Raw genomic sequence first — 13,335 nt, 5'->3', positions numbered from 1 at the left:
TTTGTGCTGTTTTCTTGGTAAACCATCCTCTTTCAGGAACCAGTTGTTGTTCCATAGTTGGTATAGCTTCTTCGGTTGTTTTTCCATCCATGTTTACTTTCCTGCTATTACATCATGTTCATATTACTTCTCAAATAGCTTCGTATTATTTCATATTTGTATGGCCCCTGATCTGCGCGATGATGGTCCAGTTTTGTGTTTGTGTCCTTCAGACCTACTCAAGTTACTGCTCCTTTAGCCTCTGGTTTAAACACATGTTATTACCATAAATTAAAAGGATTGGGCAAAAGTTACATCAACTTACACGAAATTATTCCAGATGACAAAAGGTTTAAAATAAAGAAGAGAATTAAAATGGTGCTGAGGAATTAATCTCATCATTGACAAATAATCATTAGAAATAATACCTGAGAATTATTCCAATGTGTGCAAGAACCTTGAAATTATTATATATACCTCATTTGCAACTAACTTACAGAACAAAAATATTGAAATATTTCAGGAAGAGTTCTTTCAAGTTATATAATTCCAAATAATAAATTTAGTATAGTATAAGGACCACTTATTGCGAATTTTCGTTTACATTTCACAATAATTCTATGATATTGATGCATCACCTCCTCTTACTCTTGTGCTGGTTTCCCTTAAATTCCCTGGAGTAAGTCATCTATTTAAGAATGTCTGTGGTTCCTCTTATTCTTTTTGTTTCCTAGCCATAGCCTTAATCTATTTAATCTTCAATTCGATGTAATTTTTCATTACTCCGTCCAGTCCTACATGTATATATCCGATAACCAACCCCAACCTTCGATACTGTTAAAGCCTTTTCCATCGATACTTTAAAAGCTCAAGAGGTACAACAAAATTGAACATTACATCGATTTTTTTGTATAAATGAGAAATAATATGTAGATCTTCTAGAAATACTAAGCATACTTTGCATCGTACTCAACAACATTTATTTGAGCGATGTGTTGACAGACAAGGACCAAAGATAATGGCCAGTTCAATTCTTTTTGAATTCTGTGTTGATTTTTAATGGATTTAAAAGGCTCTATCATAAATACCCCTGATGTTCGTTTTCTCTCGTGTTTGTAATAGACCTTTTAGTTGGGAGATCGGGGAATATGTTCTGAAAAATCTGCTCATCGGCTCTTTTAGCAATTCCTCCATTTCTAATGATCACTCCGTATGATCATCAGATATGATCCTGTTATAAATCTATCTGTCATACATGTCCAACCTATCGCTTCATTTGACTGTAGGCGGGTAGTGACAAGTGTCGTCGAACATGAGAAGGGATAAAAGGTATTCATTCACTTATTCCACAGTTTTGTATTTTCACCAACTATGTATACTTCCTCTCTCTCTCTCGCTCTCTCTCTCTCGCTCTCGGAAAGTGGCAAAAATCAAATACGTCACGCGCCTTCAAAGTACATACAAACCTGTCGCCAAAATGTAAACCGCGATGAGCACGTAGCCATTTGTGTATAGTCTTCACTATCGGAAAGTTTGAAAATACTTTTAAAATTAACAGTGGGCGTGTTGGAGGGATTTACTGCAGCAGGTCACCGGGTACGACATACCGACTCATCTTAAATGTAGAATCAGAAAGCAAGAAAAAACAACAGTTATTCTACATGTAGAAATGTTGAGTCGTTGTTTAATTAAACAAACTTTAACTAAACTAGACATGTAACAAAACGAATTGATATTCTTACAAAACACAAGAGTCAATATTAGAACATGGGCTTTAATTCTTAATCGTATTTGCACCAATGTTCAAATTTTCAGTAGACCAAGTTAAAATATTTCCCGGTAACACAGAAAGGCTGTGCAGCTTTTAGTCAATTATATGGTTAATCCATTGTGTGTGTATGGTTTAGAGACAGATAGTTTAGTCGCACGAAATGTGATAATCGTAAAGGAGACTTAAAGCTGTCAATTTTTGTGATGAAACTTTTCATATGCCATGCTTAGTTTTAAAATAACAAATAATATCGGAAAACAATTAATAATATATATTGTTACCTTTAATAAATTTTATAATCATTTAGTGACCACCTAAATCATTACTTTAAGACCAAATTGTTCTTTCCTCTTTTTTTGAGTAAATCGATCTATGAAAATCGTTTAGGAGCATTAACACTACGATCTATCTCGATATCCAATTACTATTTTTAATGGATTTCTAAAATCTTTAAATTGTTATATGTCCCACGCTAAATTGTTCCATCTCCTCCTGTTTAAGGCCATTTAATTCCGTTACTAATTCTTAGGTAATTAAAGCTGTTTTGGTGGGGGGGGGGTGTTTGTCTTTTTTGGGGGGGGGGGGTGGAAATGCCAGACTAGGGGTGGAATGAATGTTATTGGGTATATTTTGAAAAATAATAGTTATACCACAAAGTTCTTTTGATTTCAGTTGAACGCTTAAACGTTCTGTGGTTCTGAATCTTTGAACTGAACCCCAATGTCTCTTAAAGGGCGTGTGTGGTTTTCGGGTAGCGAATTTTATGAAATAATGCGATGTTAATTTTCGATTTTGGTGGAAATTATATCCGTAAAAGATCATAGGTCTTGACCATTTTAAAATCACGCCCACAGTACATGATATTACATACGCAAGATGTGCATGAATGGAATGTGATTTACGACATAGGTCTTGACCATTTTAAAATTACACCAACAGTACATGATATTCCTTAATGTAACATGGGCATGAATGGAATTTTGAAACAAACCTACAGTACTTGCGAGGTACGACAGCGGTGTTTCCCACAATTCTTTGTCCAGTTCCAATTGTCAAGGGTTCTTTTCCGTGTACGCCAGTGTATATATGGATGATTCCCGATTTATTTTGTCTCGTGCGAACGATTATACACACTATCGGAAGCAAAGGCCGTGTTTGAAAAATCGAATTCGGGAAAATCGAGTCGAGAGTCCAATTCCATGACCACCCGAATACCGCAGCCGCAATGTGTAACATGGTATAGCACCAAAATATGTTACATTTGTGCACTGAGCCCGACACAATCAAACATGCCATCCAATAAAAAGTTGTCAAATAAATGCTGCAAAGCAATTACTTCATACATTTTCATTCACACGAGAAACGTTTGTCGTTGTAATGCTAATTTGCCAACAAAACTGTGCCCGTGTCAATTTTTCTTTCTTGAAGGCCTAGTTCGACGTTGACAAATTAAAAATATTTTTATTAATAGCCCGAATTGATCTAAGATGTTAGTTTACCAACATCTTGTATACAGAAAATATACACCACCGCACATGTAAATACCACCATTCCTTTTATTTTAACTTCTTTCCGTTTTCGTTAGCCCAGTCGGAGCAGAACAGTAGGACGTTAAACCCCATTTCATTTCAATTATAGTAAATATGAAAATAAGGATTGTTTGATATTTTCGGAAGATATAATGGACTACAGTTATTATATAAAATGATGTGTATGTCAGCAAGGTTTAAGGTTGTGTTGTAGTGGCGTATATAATTGGTGTTCTTTTTGGTGCCTTAACCTGAGCCTCTCGATTTAGCACTAGTGTTTACACCAGTGTCTAAACTAGTTAAATACCAGCGTTAAAGTTACAATTTCATTTTTTTAAGTTATATTTTTAAAATGTATTAAAATAAAGCCCTAAAATAGATGGTATCTATAAACAGTCCTACCTTGTTAAAGAATAATGCTATTAATCCTATAATTCACTATTGCCAGTTGAAAAATTGGCAAAAATATCATTTTCAACTTCAAATTCAAATGTTTGAAGAGAGCTATTCCATGGTGGGGAATAGAACACAAGGGAGGTAATTGGGAGGTAATTGTGTTGTTATTTCCGGTGTGAAGATTTTTAAGTGTGAGAAAGATAACCTATAATCGTATAATAGTGAGTTGACAACCTATCGAGCAAAAGACATAGAAATAATTATGTTTTGACTTTCTTAGAAAATATGAAACTGTAACTTTAACACTGGTGGAAAATAAAACAACGCCTATAAAACTAATGTTATTTTAAATGTTACACTTTGTTTTTGCCTTCTGTTATAACGCTTTCAATTTTTTTGCATGAGCCGGCCAACTAAAATAAAAACACCTAAAGAAAGGCAATTGAGGAAAACTAACGGCTTCAAGGAAGTTAAGTAACTAGGGTATATGTTGAATAATTGTAGTCTCATTTGATCATTATTCAGTCAAAATGTCCTATCTCAAATTTTTCGTAAATCAGCAGGTCTGCCATCAACATTTCTTTGTCTTGCGGATTGGCCATATATGGTTAAAAAAAATCATTTTAAGCCTTAAAACTAAATCTGAAAGCCCCAAAAGAAATTCCCTTCTTGCCGTATCCTGGTTCACACCAGTGTTGTAATAAATGAGTTGAACTGAGATTTTTTTTAACCCCTAGGTGTTAGTGTTAGGGTTATTTTTAACAAGATAATAACTTTTATCAAGTTTTTATTATCTAACAAGTTTTTATGTAATTAGAAATAATATTGCACAAAGCTTCTTGTAATTATATTTTTTTCATGTAAATTTGTTTCTTAAATCGGGAAATGAATATTGAAAAATATAGACAAACTGAGGGGCTCAGGTATAAGTTGGTGTTTTGGTAACACAGATACGACACTAGTGTTTATGTTGTGTAAATATATCCATATTTAACACAACCTCAACACCGCAAACCTTAACTCAGACTGATTTTAAATACAGGGGGTCTGAGGTTGAGTTAGCACAGTGTTACACCAGAGCTATACTGATCTAACTGGGGTTAGACACTACACCACATTACCCCAGGACTTGAATTGACCCATTGTTATGGTTAAATGTTTTGATTCAAATTTGACATGAGCATTACGGTTTGATTGAAACGTGACATGAGCATTAAGTTTTGATTGAAACGTGGCATGGTCATTCAGTTTTGATTGAATCGTGATTTGGTCATTGAAACGTGACATGGTGATTCAGTTTTGATCGAATCATGATAAATAATCATTAAATCTTGGTTGAATCATGATAAAAAATCATTAAGTTTTCAAATGAACATTATCAAGAAGTAAGATTAAACACCGTTTCTTCCTATGTTGGAAGAATTTAATAAAGTTGTCTTGCATAAAAAAAAGGGAAGGCGAATGGCTAACGGGTTCCTTAGACCATTGAGAAGCACAGATTTGGTCTGAGATTGTATATTTGGATTTTTATTTTCAATAAATTATCTGATCTTACGAAAAATAATGGTTAACGTGGGGGAACAGTTATTTCGTTTATATTTGGAGAACTACTTATTCAAGTCTATTTTTCTGGTGATATTATGTATACTTTTCAGTACAGTTCGTTCGTACCATATATTTACCTTAGAAATACGTCATTAAACATGTTAATACGCCGAGAACGGTTTGACATACAGAAACGAGTTATCGTTTCTCACCGACAAATGTTGATTTGTCGAAGACCAGATTAACAGATATAGTTTGCTCGTTAAGGAACATCTTAACCTCAGAATATGCAACATGAAGATGAAGATTGCATTGCCTTTGTCTCGGCAACTTCTTTTACAGAAATAGTTTGCACATCAATAAGGATTAGAATTCTTCTGTTTTGTACAATGGCTAATCCGCTTACTACAGGCAATCTTTGTTGTGCAAGAACTGACAACTGTAAAAATAGAAATCAGGGGAATTCAGTTTGCATACTTTATGGACATTGTCTTTTGAAGTAAACGGAATCATCCGTTGTGACATAAGAATACAGTCAACACAGTACTTATCTCATATTTATAGAAATAAAGCTGTAAAAACTGTTTTTCCCTGTTCCAGTTAATACGCGGGATTTTAAGTTCAATTTTACAGATTCTTCTTCACATCTTTTTTGGATATTCTAAACAATTCCGTCCTTTGACAATGGCTGTTAGAAAATTCTTTAAATCTTAAAAAAAGAGTTAAAACAATAGCATAAACGACTGTTATGTTGGATTCGAAGGTTTAGCTGAGGCATCGGCTTTACAGAAGCTTTTATACAGAAAATACTAGGTTTGTTCGTGCTCAAATTTACTTATTCAAGACAAAAATGGATTTGAAAACTTCTGACAAGAATGTTGAAGGCGCCCAACGATATACTCGTATTAGGACCTTCGTGCCTTTGTTTCTATCATATGTACATCAAGATTAGCAGGGCTTTTATTCTATACACACTATTTACAAACATACCAGCTTAATATTGTTTGCAAATCTAGACATTTTCTTAGGTAAACTCCATATTCTAAGAACCATTAACATTCTTCAAAAAGGACTCGTATACTAATAATTATATTAAACCAAATTTTAATATAATTTAGGTAATGACAAGCATTTTGGTAGTAGATTCCTGTGATTTTCCAGGAATAGGCGTTTATGTAAATATGTTACGTCAATCAATACGATTCCACAAGAGATTCAACATGCTATTAAATCAAAAAGTTAAAAATGTAAAAATAATATTTGCTCTTATTTATACTTGTGTATATATTTACATAAGTTTATCAATGTATTGTATGGAATGATTTATTCCAATTTTGTTTTTCTTAATTCCAGGTGTTTCTGAAATATTACCACTATGACAGACTTAACGAGTGTATCAATGATTTACATAGAAAAGCCATAATAATTCAGTCACGTGTTCGAGGCTACCTGACCCGTAAAAAATACAAGAAACTCGATCCAACCAGACGGAAAATGGAAGAAATTGCATTTGAAGCATACAAGCAAAGGAATCGAGATAGCTTCAATGAAAAATTAAAACAAACTTTACACAACTTGAAAGACGATCAGGACTTTAATGTAAGTATTGTTTATAATTTTCTCTTATAATGCAAGTTGTCTGTGTTTGTATATTTTGGTAAGTGTATGTAAATATGGATTCATATATATCTGTAAACATTCATATTTATTTTAAAAATAGCATGATTATTTCTGTTTCAACAATAGCATGTTTATTTATTTCTTAGTGCTCAGAATAACATTGATATTACGCTAGTAATATGTTTTTCAAATAAATATCTTAACATTTCTATTGATATAGCTATAATTCATATTATATAATATGTCTCAATTTAATTTGGTGCAGGGGCTCACATATCTAACATTTTTTTAATTTATTTTTAATGCATGAAGCAAAGCAAAGGTCTATTACTGAAGGATCTCGGGTTTTCTTTGCCGCCATTTTGTAAGTTTGCATCGGTGTTGTCATATTATTTTGGTAATACTCAGATCGTCATATCGTAAGTTTGCATTCGGTGTTGTCATATTATTTTGGCAATCTTTATACATTAGTAGGATATTAAACCCCATTTCATTTCATTTCATACATTAACTGATCTGGGCCGTATTAAGAATCATTAAGAGGCAAGAGGTAACATTTTCAAGACTTTTGACCCAATTTTTGCATCTGTAAGGGCATTGTTGTACTCTTCTTTTACTTATGTCAGCATATAAAACCTGTGTAAAGATGTGTTAATTGAAAACTGATACGAACACTTAAAATGTGCGCAAAGTTTAAAGTCGTCATTATATAGAAGTAAAACACAGGAAGGTGTTGACAGAGACGGTAAAGAGATTTATTAATAGGTTTGTAGATCTGTAGATGCATACTGGGAATAGTGGGTGATTTGGTCATCTGTCTGTCTTATTAACCTGTATGTTATATATGTACCTCTATGTTATATATGTACTATGTGGTTTAGGTGACAGTTTCTTATAATACACAGGTAAGTTGGTATTTTATTAATTAGATTTGAATACTATGCAATTTAGAGAAAGAAAAATGAAATGAATGTAAAATGAATGATTAATTTTCTTCTTGTAAGAGTATAGACCTATAATTAGATTTGAATACTATGCAATTTAGAGGAAAAAAATGAATTGAATGATTAATTTTGTTCTTGCACGAGTTTCGACCTATAATTAGATTTGAACACTATTCAGTTTGGTGGAACAAAATGAAATGAATGATTAGTTTTGTTCTTGTAAGAGTTTGGACATTAAATTAGATTTGAATACTATGCAATTTAGAGAAAAAAAAATATTGAATGATTAATTTTGTTCTGAATCTGGACCTATAAAGCACAGCTATCTCCAATATCTCAGCAACTGTATCTCTGTTCAGAACAACACCGTAAAATAACAAAGATAAATTTAAAAGTGTATTTTAGATCAATTAAAACCGAACAGAATTTGTATCAGAAAACAAGAAAGGGTTGATTTTGGGCCTGCAATTTCAATGTATTCATCTTAACTAAGTTTGCAATACACACTTTAAAAGATATTACTTTGGAAACATCGAAATTAGAATTTTATATAACAGTGAAATTGTGTTATTTCCTTTGCCTCTGTTTCGTAGAGAGTAGACTGTGACTCCACCTATCTTTCATAAGCAGATACACGTTTTTGTTCTCAAAACGATGAAAAATTAAAGATTACTGTTTTATTTCCGACCTAAGACAATACAGCCGACAGGTGGACAAACTGTCTATTTAACTGTCCAAAGATGAGTTATTTGTCGAAAGTGGTCTAATAAAAGGATTAGCCTCCCTTGTCGGAAAAATCCATATTTAAATATCTAAAATTAACACGAATATAGAATACAAAGGGAACAAAATTCCTCGCTAAATCCAGTAAAGAGTTTCCGAAAATCCAAAATATAGAAAAAAAATATATAATAGAAAAAATTCCATATAGAACAGCCCTGGTAGAAATACCGAGCTTTCCTACTTGCATTCACTTGATTCCAATCCCATGAATTGGACTTGTTCGAAGTAAAAGAACATCTCTGAAATGTTACAGGACTGTTTATTGACTATTGGGTGTTTGCAATTGTTTCGTATGTTCCGTTGAGCCCCGACGAGGATTATCCCTTTGACAAAAAGCTTATTCTTCGCGAACTAATATTGGATGACAAACACGGCACTCCGTTCGCTCTTCTATTGGACCACTGCCATTGGGCCACTTGGGGTTTGATCCGCTAGTATTTCTTCGTTAAACACGGCAAGAATTTTTCAACGCTTTGAAAATTCTTCGCGCATGCGTTTATTTCGACGGACAAAGACCGAGCCTCGGTTGTTCTGTTAAGGAGATTATTGTATTTTTTCTGATTAGATTTTACGTAATATTTACTTGGATGCGATCACTGACGGAACACAGCCGCATGTCCTCATTTGAACTTTAAGTCCGACTGGGATCGTGTGACGTGTGGCGCATGACTTACTACTAACAGTTTAAAGTTTGTCCATATTGCAACGTCTGTGACAACTTGGATACTTTACTTCTGTAGTCTGGAATATTGTCGTTAAGCTATTGAAGGTTCATTCTCGATGCTACAGCCAGTGATTATTATATTGTATATTTCTTATTTTTCAACCACAGATTATTAAAAATCTGAATCCACCCAAGTCACCTATTCCTGGAGTGGATAAGGAGAAAAATGGGAGTGAGTCTGTGATAATAATGAGCTCATCGGAAAAATATGCACAAAGCGATGGAAACAATCGCCTAGGATATAGTGAAGACGATGCTACAGGTGGACACAAACGGCGACGAAAACGTTGGCGCAAAAATTCACAAAAGTCAAACACAACTGCTTCAGAATCTACGGCAACGACTAACCTGTCCACGAACCTTCCGCATCAGCAACAGGACGGTATCATGGATATTGGGTAAGTTTACGTAAATCTCATTTAGCGAGTTCCTTATTATGTAAGGTTGGCTTAACACCAGTATGGTTTTCCTATTCTTTATTTCTCCATTTATTTTAGTTTAACCAAATAAAATGTTTGATTTAGATTATGTTATTTTCATATGGCGGCTATCTCGAACAATTTATATCTTTTGACTGTGAAATCAGAATTGATAGTTGACCAGTTGGCTTTATATCATGGCGGACGTCCAAGCTAAATGCCACAATAATTTTACTTGAAAGGATGTCTCTAGAGATCGGGACATGTAGTTTACTGTAACAATAGTTGTTTCTTAATTATTTATATCGTTTAATTAAATTATAAGATGGCTAAAACAAGTGTTGACTTTTAGACAGAATCTGTAATGTTTTGATTTTTTAATTTCTTCCAAATTATACTTTATTATCATCGAAATGCTTGCCTTTTTAGTTTGCAATAAATCATGTATCCAAAATTCCAATTTCTAATTCCTTTCCAAGTAAAATCTGGTTTGCAATGACTTAAATATGTAAAATACTAATATTCTTCCATATCAGTAGTAAAATGGATAATTTGCAATAAATTATATATAAGAAATGCTATTTTGTCTCATACCAAAGTGCAAACAAAGTCATTAAACTGCCGTTAAAATTTGATAAAAAGCTTCTGGACGAGAACTATATGTGATATAAAACTATAAACGGTTAATCCAAAATGGCATGACCAGCTAGCCCAACAGTGGATGTTTGTTTTTTCTAGCGACTCTTTAAGTCTTTGTTAAATGTATTTAAAAAAGAGAAGGGTGGCACATTGTTAGTTAAGGGATTTTTATGCATTGGTGAAATCATTTTTTCTTTACTTGGCATTGTTTTCAGTTTTTGATTTATAAAGGTATTTTAAGTAATTGTTTAGCTATCGCTTTGTAAATAGTTAGTAATGCAAACATCGAAAACGCTGAAGGTTTTATTGCTCGAAAGACGAGATGTCACATGCTAGATGGAACAATTGCCATTTAGAAATCATTGCGGATTAATTAATAGTTTGTTTGTTCGAAATACATGAATAGAAGGGTTAGAACACGGTGATCATGACCTTTCGCATCTTAAGTGATTTAAAATAGATTGGCAGAAGTCACGGCAAATCTATATCCCAAACATGGCGTCTAAAGTAGCCCGATCGTCAGATTACCGCCAGATTGTCAAATTTCGTGAATCCCACGGTCACGGATTGTTAACGCATCATTTTTATGCCAAATAGAAAAAAATGACGATAATGACGTAGATTATGTCACGATTATCCAGAATCGATTTATCAATAGCTTTCCATAAGATAAAAAGTGACTTGAACAATTTGCATAAGGCGTGTAAATGAAGACGAATGCAAATGAACAAAAGGCAACACATTTTCTGTTTCGGAGAATCTCTCTGAACTCATCACCCCACGTGATATTTTTTTAACGTAGATGTGTTTATCCAGTGCTGATCCCAGTAGATAATTGAATCATAGGCTGGGTTTTGATACCTCGGACTCTAAGCCAGATTTTCTTTTCTCAAGGAATGTGGTAGTTGATGAAAAGTTTGTGTTAGTTAGGAATTCGTCATGATATGAGTTACACTGTGACAAATTGATCAGTTTTAAGACACCTCAACAAGAAACTGTGTAATAGGAAGCTAATGTTGGTTCAAATCGTGCTTGGAGACGCTTATTCCCGATTTATATTGACATGATCGATCTTGTGTTCCTACCGATCAGTTTAGCCAAATAACTCACCAAACTTGTATGTCGAACTCCTTTCAGCGCATTGTTTTTTTTCCCGATTAAGCCCGAATGCCTATGACCAATGTTTTTAAATTTGTATCTAATTTGGCGGACAGTTAATCCATTTGGATGAAGTCCACTGATAAGTTTTTACATTTTATCTACTGCAATTCTCGCTGGCAAACATAAAATATTCAGCTATGAAAACAAACAGATTTGTGTTTAGTGATTCTCGAATCGTCTCAAACCTAACAGGAAGCCATATTGATCTCTTGTAAACTTAAGACATTACACATCATGGTGGCATTTTGTAGCCCATCGCTCTACCCGTGATTCGTTTCGGCAGTTGGCCAAAATGGAGACGTGATCAGAAGCAAAGCTCTTGTGTGGATAATGGATGTACTTTATTATTTATTCATAATGGATATATTTTATAAATGAAGTTTTAATATGATGTCCTTGGACAGGTTTGTGCCTTTTTTACTCCTTGTCAGCAGTTTTTATTAGCAGTTAAATGGATTTTGAGTATGTAAATAAGTCTTTTCCTGGACGTTCTCTTTTTTTTTACATCATTGTTTACTGTGGGTTGTGGGAAAGTAAACTTTCTCCTGCAGTCTAGCCTTATTTAGCACCGTGCAACTATGTCTTCTTGCCATCATATGATTGTTAGAAGAACCACACCATTATCTAGCAGATTAGTTCGCTTTAAAGACAACTTAGTTAAGTTAATCGATGGCTTAAGACACAAATGTTACACAAAATCACAAACAATAGAGAATTATACTTCTTTTGTTGTATTTGTTTTTGTTTTAAAAATATATTTCAATTCCTTAATACAAACAAGGTAAAATTCCGCCTTTTTGTAGTCTAATAAGGCAAGTAAAAGATGTCCTCGGTGAGGTGGGGGAAGGGGAGTTGTGTTATTTACGCTGCAAGGTAAAAGCGAAAACAGAATATGCTCTCTAATCACGGATCTGTGGAAAATTGGAAAATCCATTATTCCGCAGTTTCCCAATGGCCCCGTTCCTAATTTTAGACATGTATATTTTTTCTTTAAAAAACTATCGACCGAATCAAGAAATTTCAGCGGCTAACATGAGTAAATATTATTTCCATCAAACAAACTTAAAAATTCTAAACAATTGCTGTGCTCTTGCAAAATAGATTTTTGATAAACATGCCACAAAAATTGGACAAATTGTTATCCCCAAATTCTTTTAAATTTTATTGGAATTTATTTATAGAAAAACTTTGGAAAGTTCAGAATCTGGTTTATATTGTATCTGTTACTGACGGTTAGGTGAATTTTTGTCGTTTATCAGAGGGAAAAATATGTGACAATAACATTTACATGAAAGCTTCTGGATAGACTAAATAAATCCTAATATAAATCCCCGGAAAGCCGATAGTGAACCCATCCAATTTATTTATCACGTTTTACAAAGGATCACCCGTGTTCCATAATCTGTAAAAATATTCTTTGAAATTAGTTGTCGGGCCATGAGCCATTTACTAACTTGTTCATCTGAAATTTTCTTATGGACAGTCTTGTTGCAATATCGATAAATCGATTATAAAATTAATCAAGTATAGATAGAATTTCTTGAATTAGTGAAACATCGACCAAACCTGAAATTGAGTCACCTTGAATCAATACCGTACATAATCGTTTACATATTTCGAAATCCATTTACGATTTTGTTTCTTTTTGTTGCGAATTTTAACTTTTACTACAATTTACTTTTCGACAATCAAGTACAGTTATGTGGAACCAAGAAAGCTTACAAATCCAAACTATCGTTCTCACACTTGCAATTTTTTGTTGACTCTGGCGGAAACGGGTACCGATTTCCCATTGAACTCTTGTGGTTAATGTGAAATTGGTACC

The 13,335-nt window shown here is 33.5% G+C and overlaps 1 protein-coding gene across 3 annotated transcripts in view; it reads left to right on the top strand.

Annotated features, from left to right (window-relative positions):
- LOC126818184 (chitin synthase chs-2) overlaps window positions 1-13,335 on the top strand; it is a 55,760-nt gene that overhangs the window by 22,636 nt on the left and 19,789 nt on the right. The window contains exons 7-8 of one of the 3 annotated variants that reach the window (XM_050545441.2): window positions 6,574-6,819; window positions 9,400-9,689. In XM_050545441.2, coding sequence (XP_050401398.2) covers window positions 6,574-6,819; window positions 9,400-9,689 — 536 coding nt within the window. Of the gene's footprint in view, window positions 1-6,573; window positions 6,820-8,759; window positions 9,690-11,311; window positions 11,915-13,335 lie in introns of those variants that run through there. The other 2 variants (XM_050545442.2, XM_050545443.2) reach the window with 2 other exon arrangements.

The sequence above is a fragment of the Patella vulgata genome, chromosome 4 (genome assembly GCF_932274485.2).
Source record: "Patella vulgata chromosome 4, xgPatVulg1.2, whole genome shotgun sequence".
NCBI classification, from domain to species: domain Eukaryota; kingdom Metazoa; phylum Mollusca; class Gastropoda; family Patellidae; genus Patella; species Patella vulgata.
This window is presented reverse-complemented; position numbering and strand designations above follow the sequence as displayed.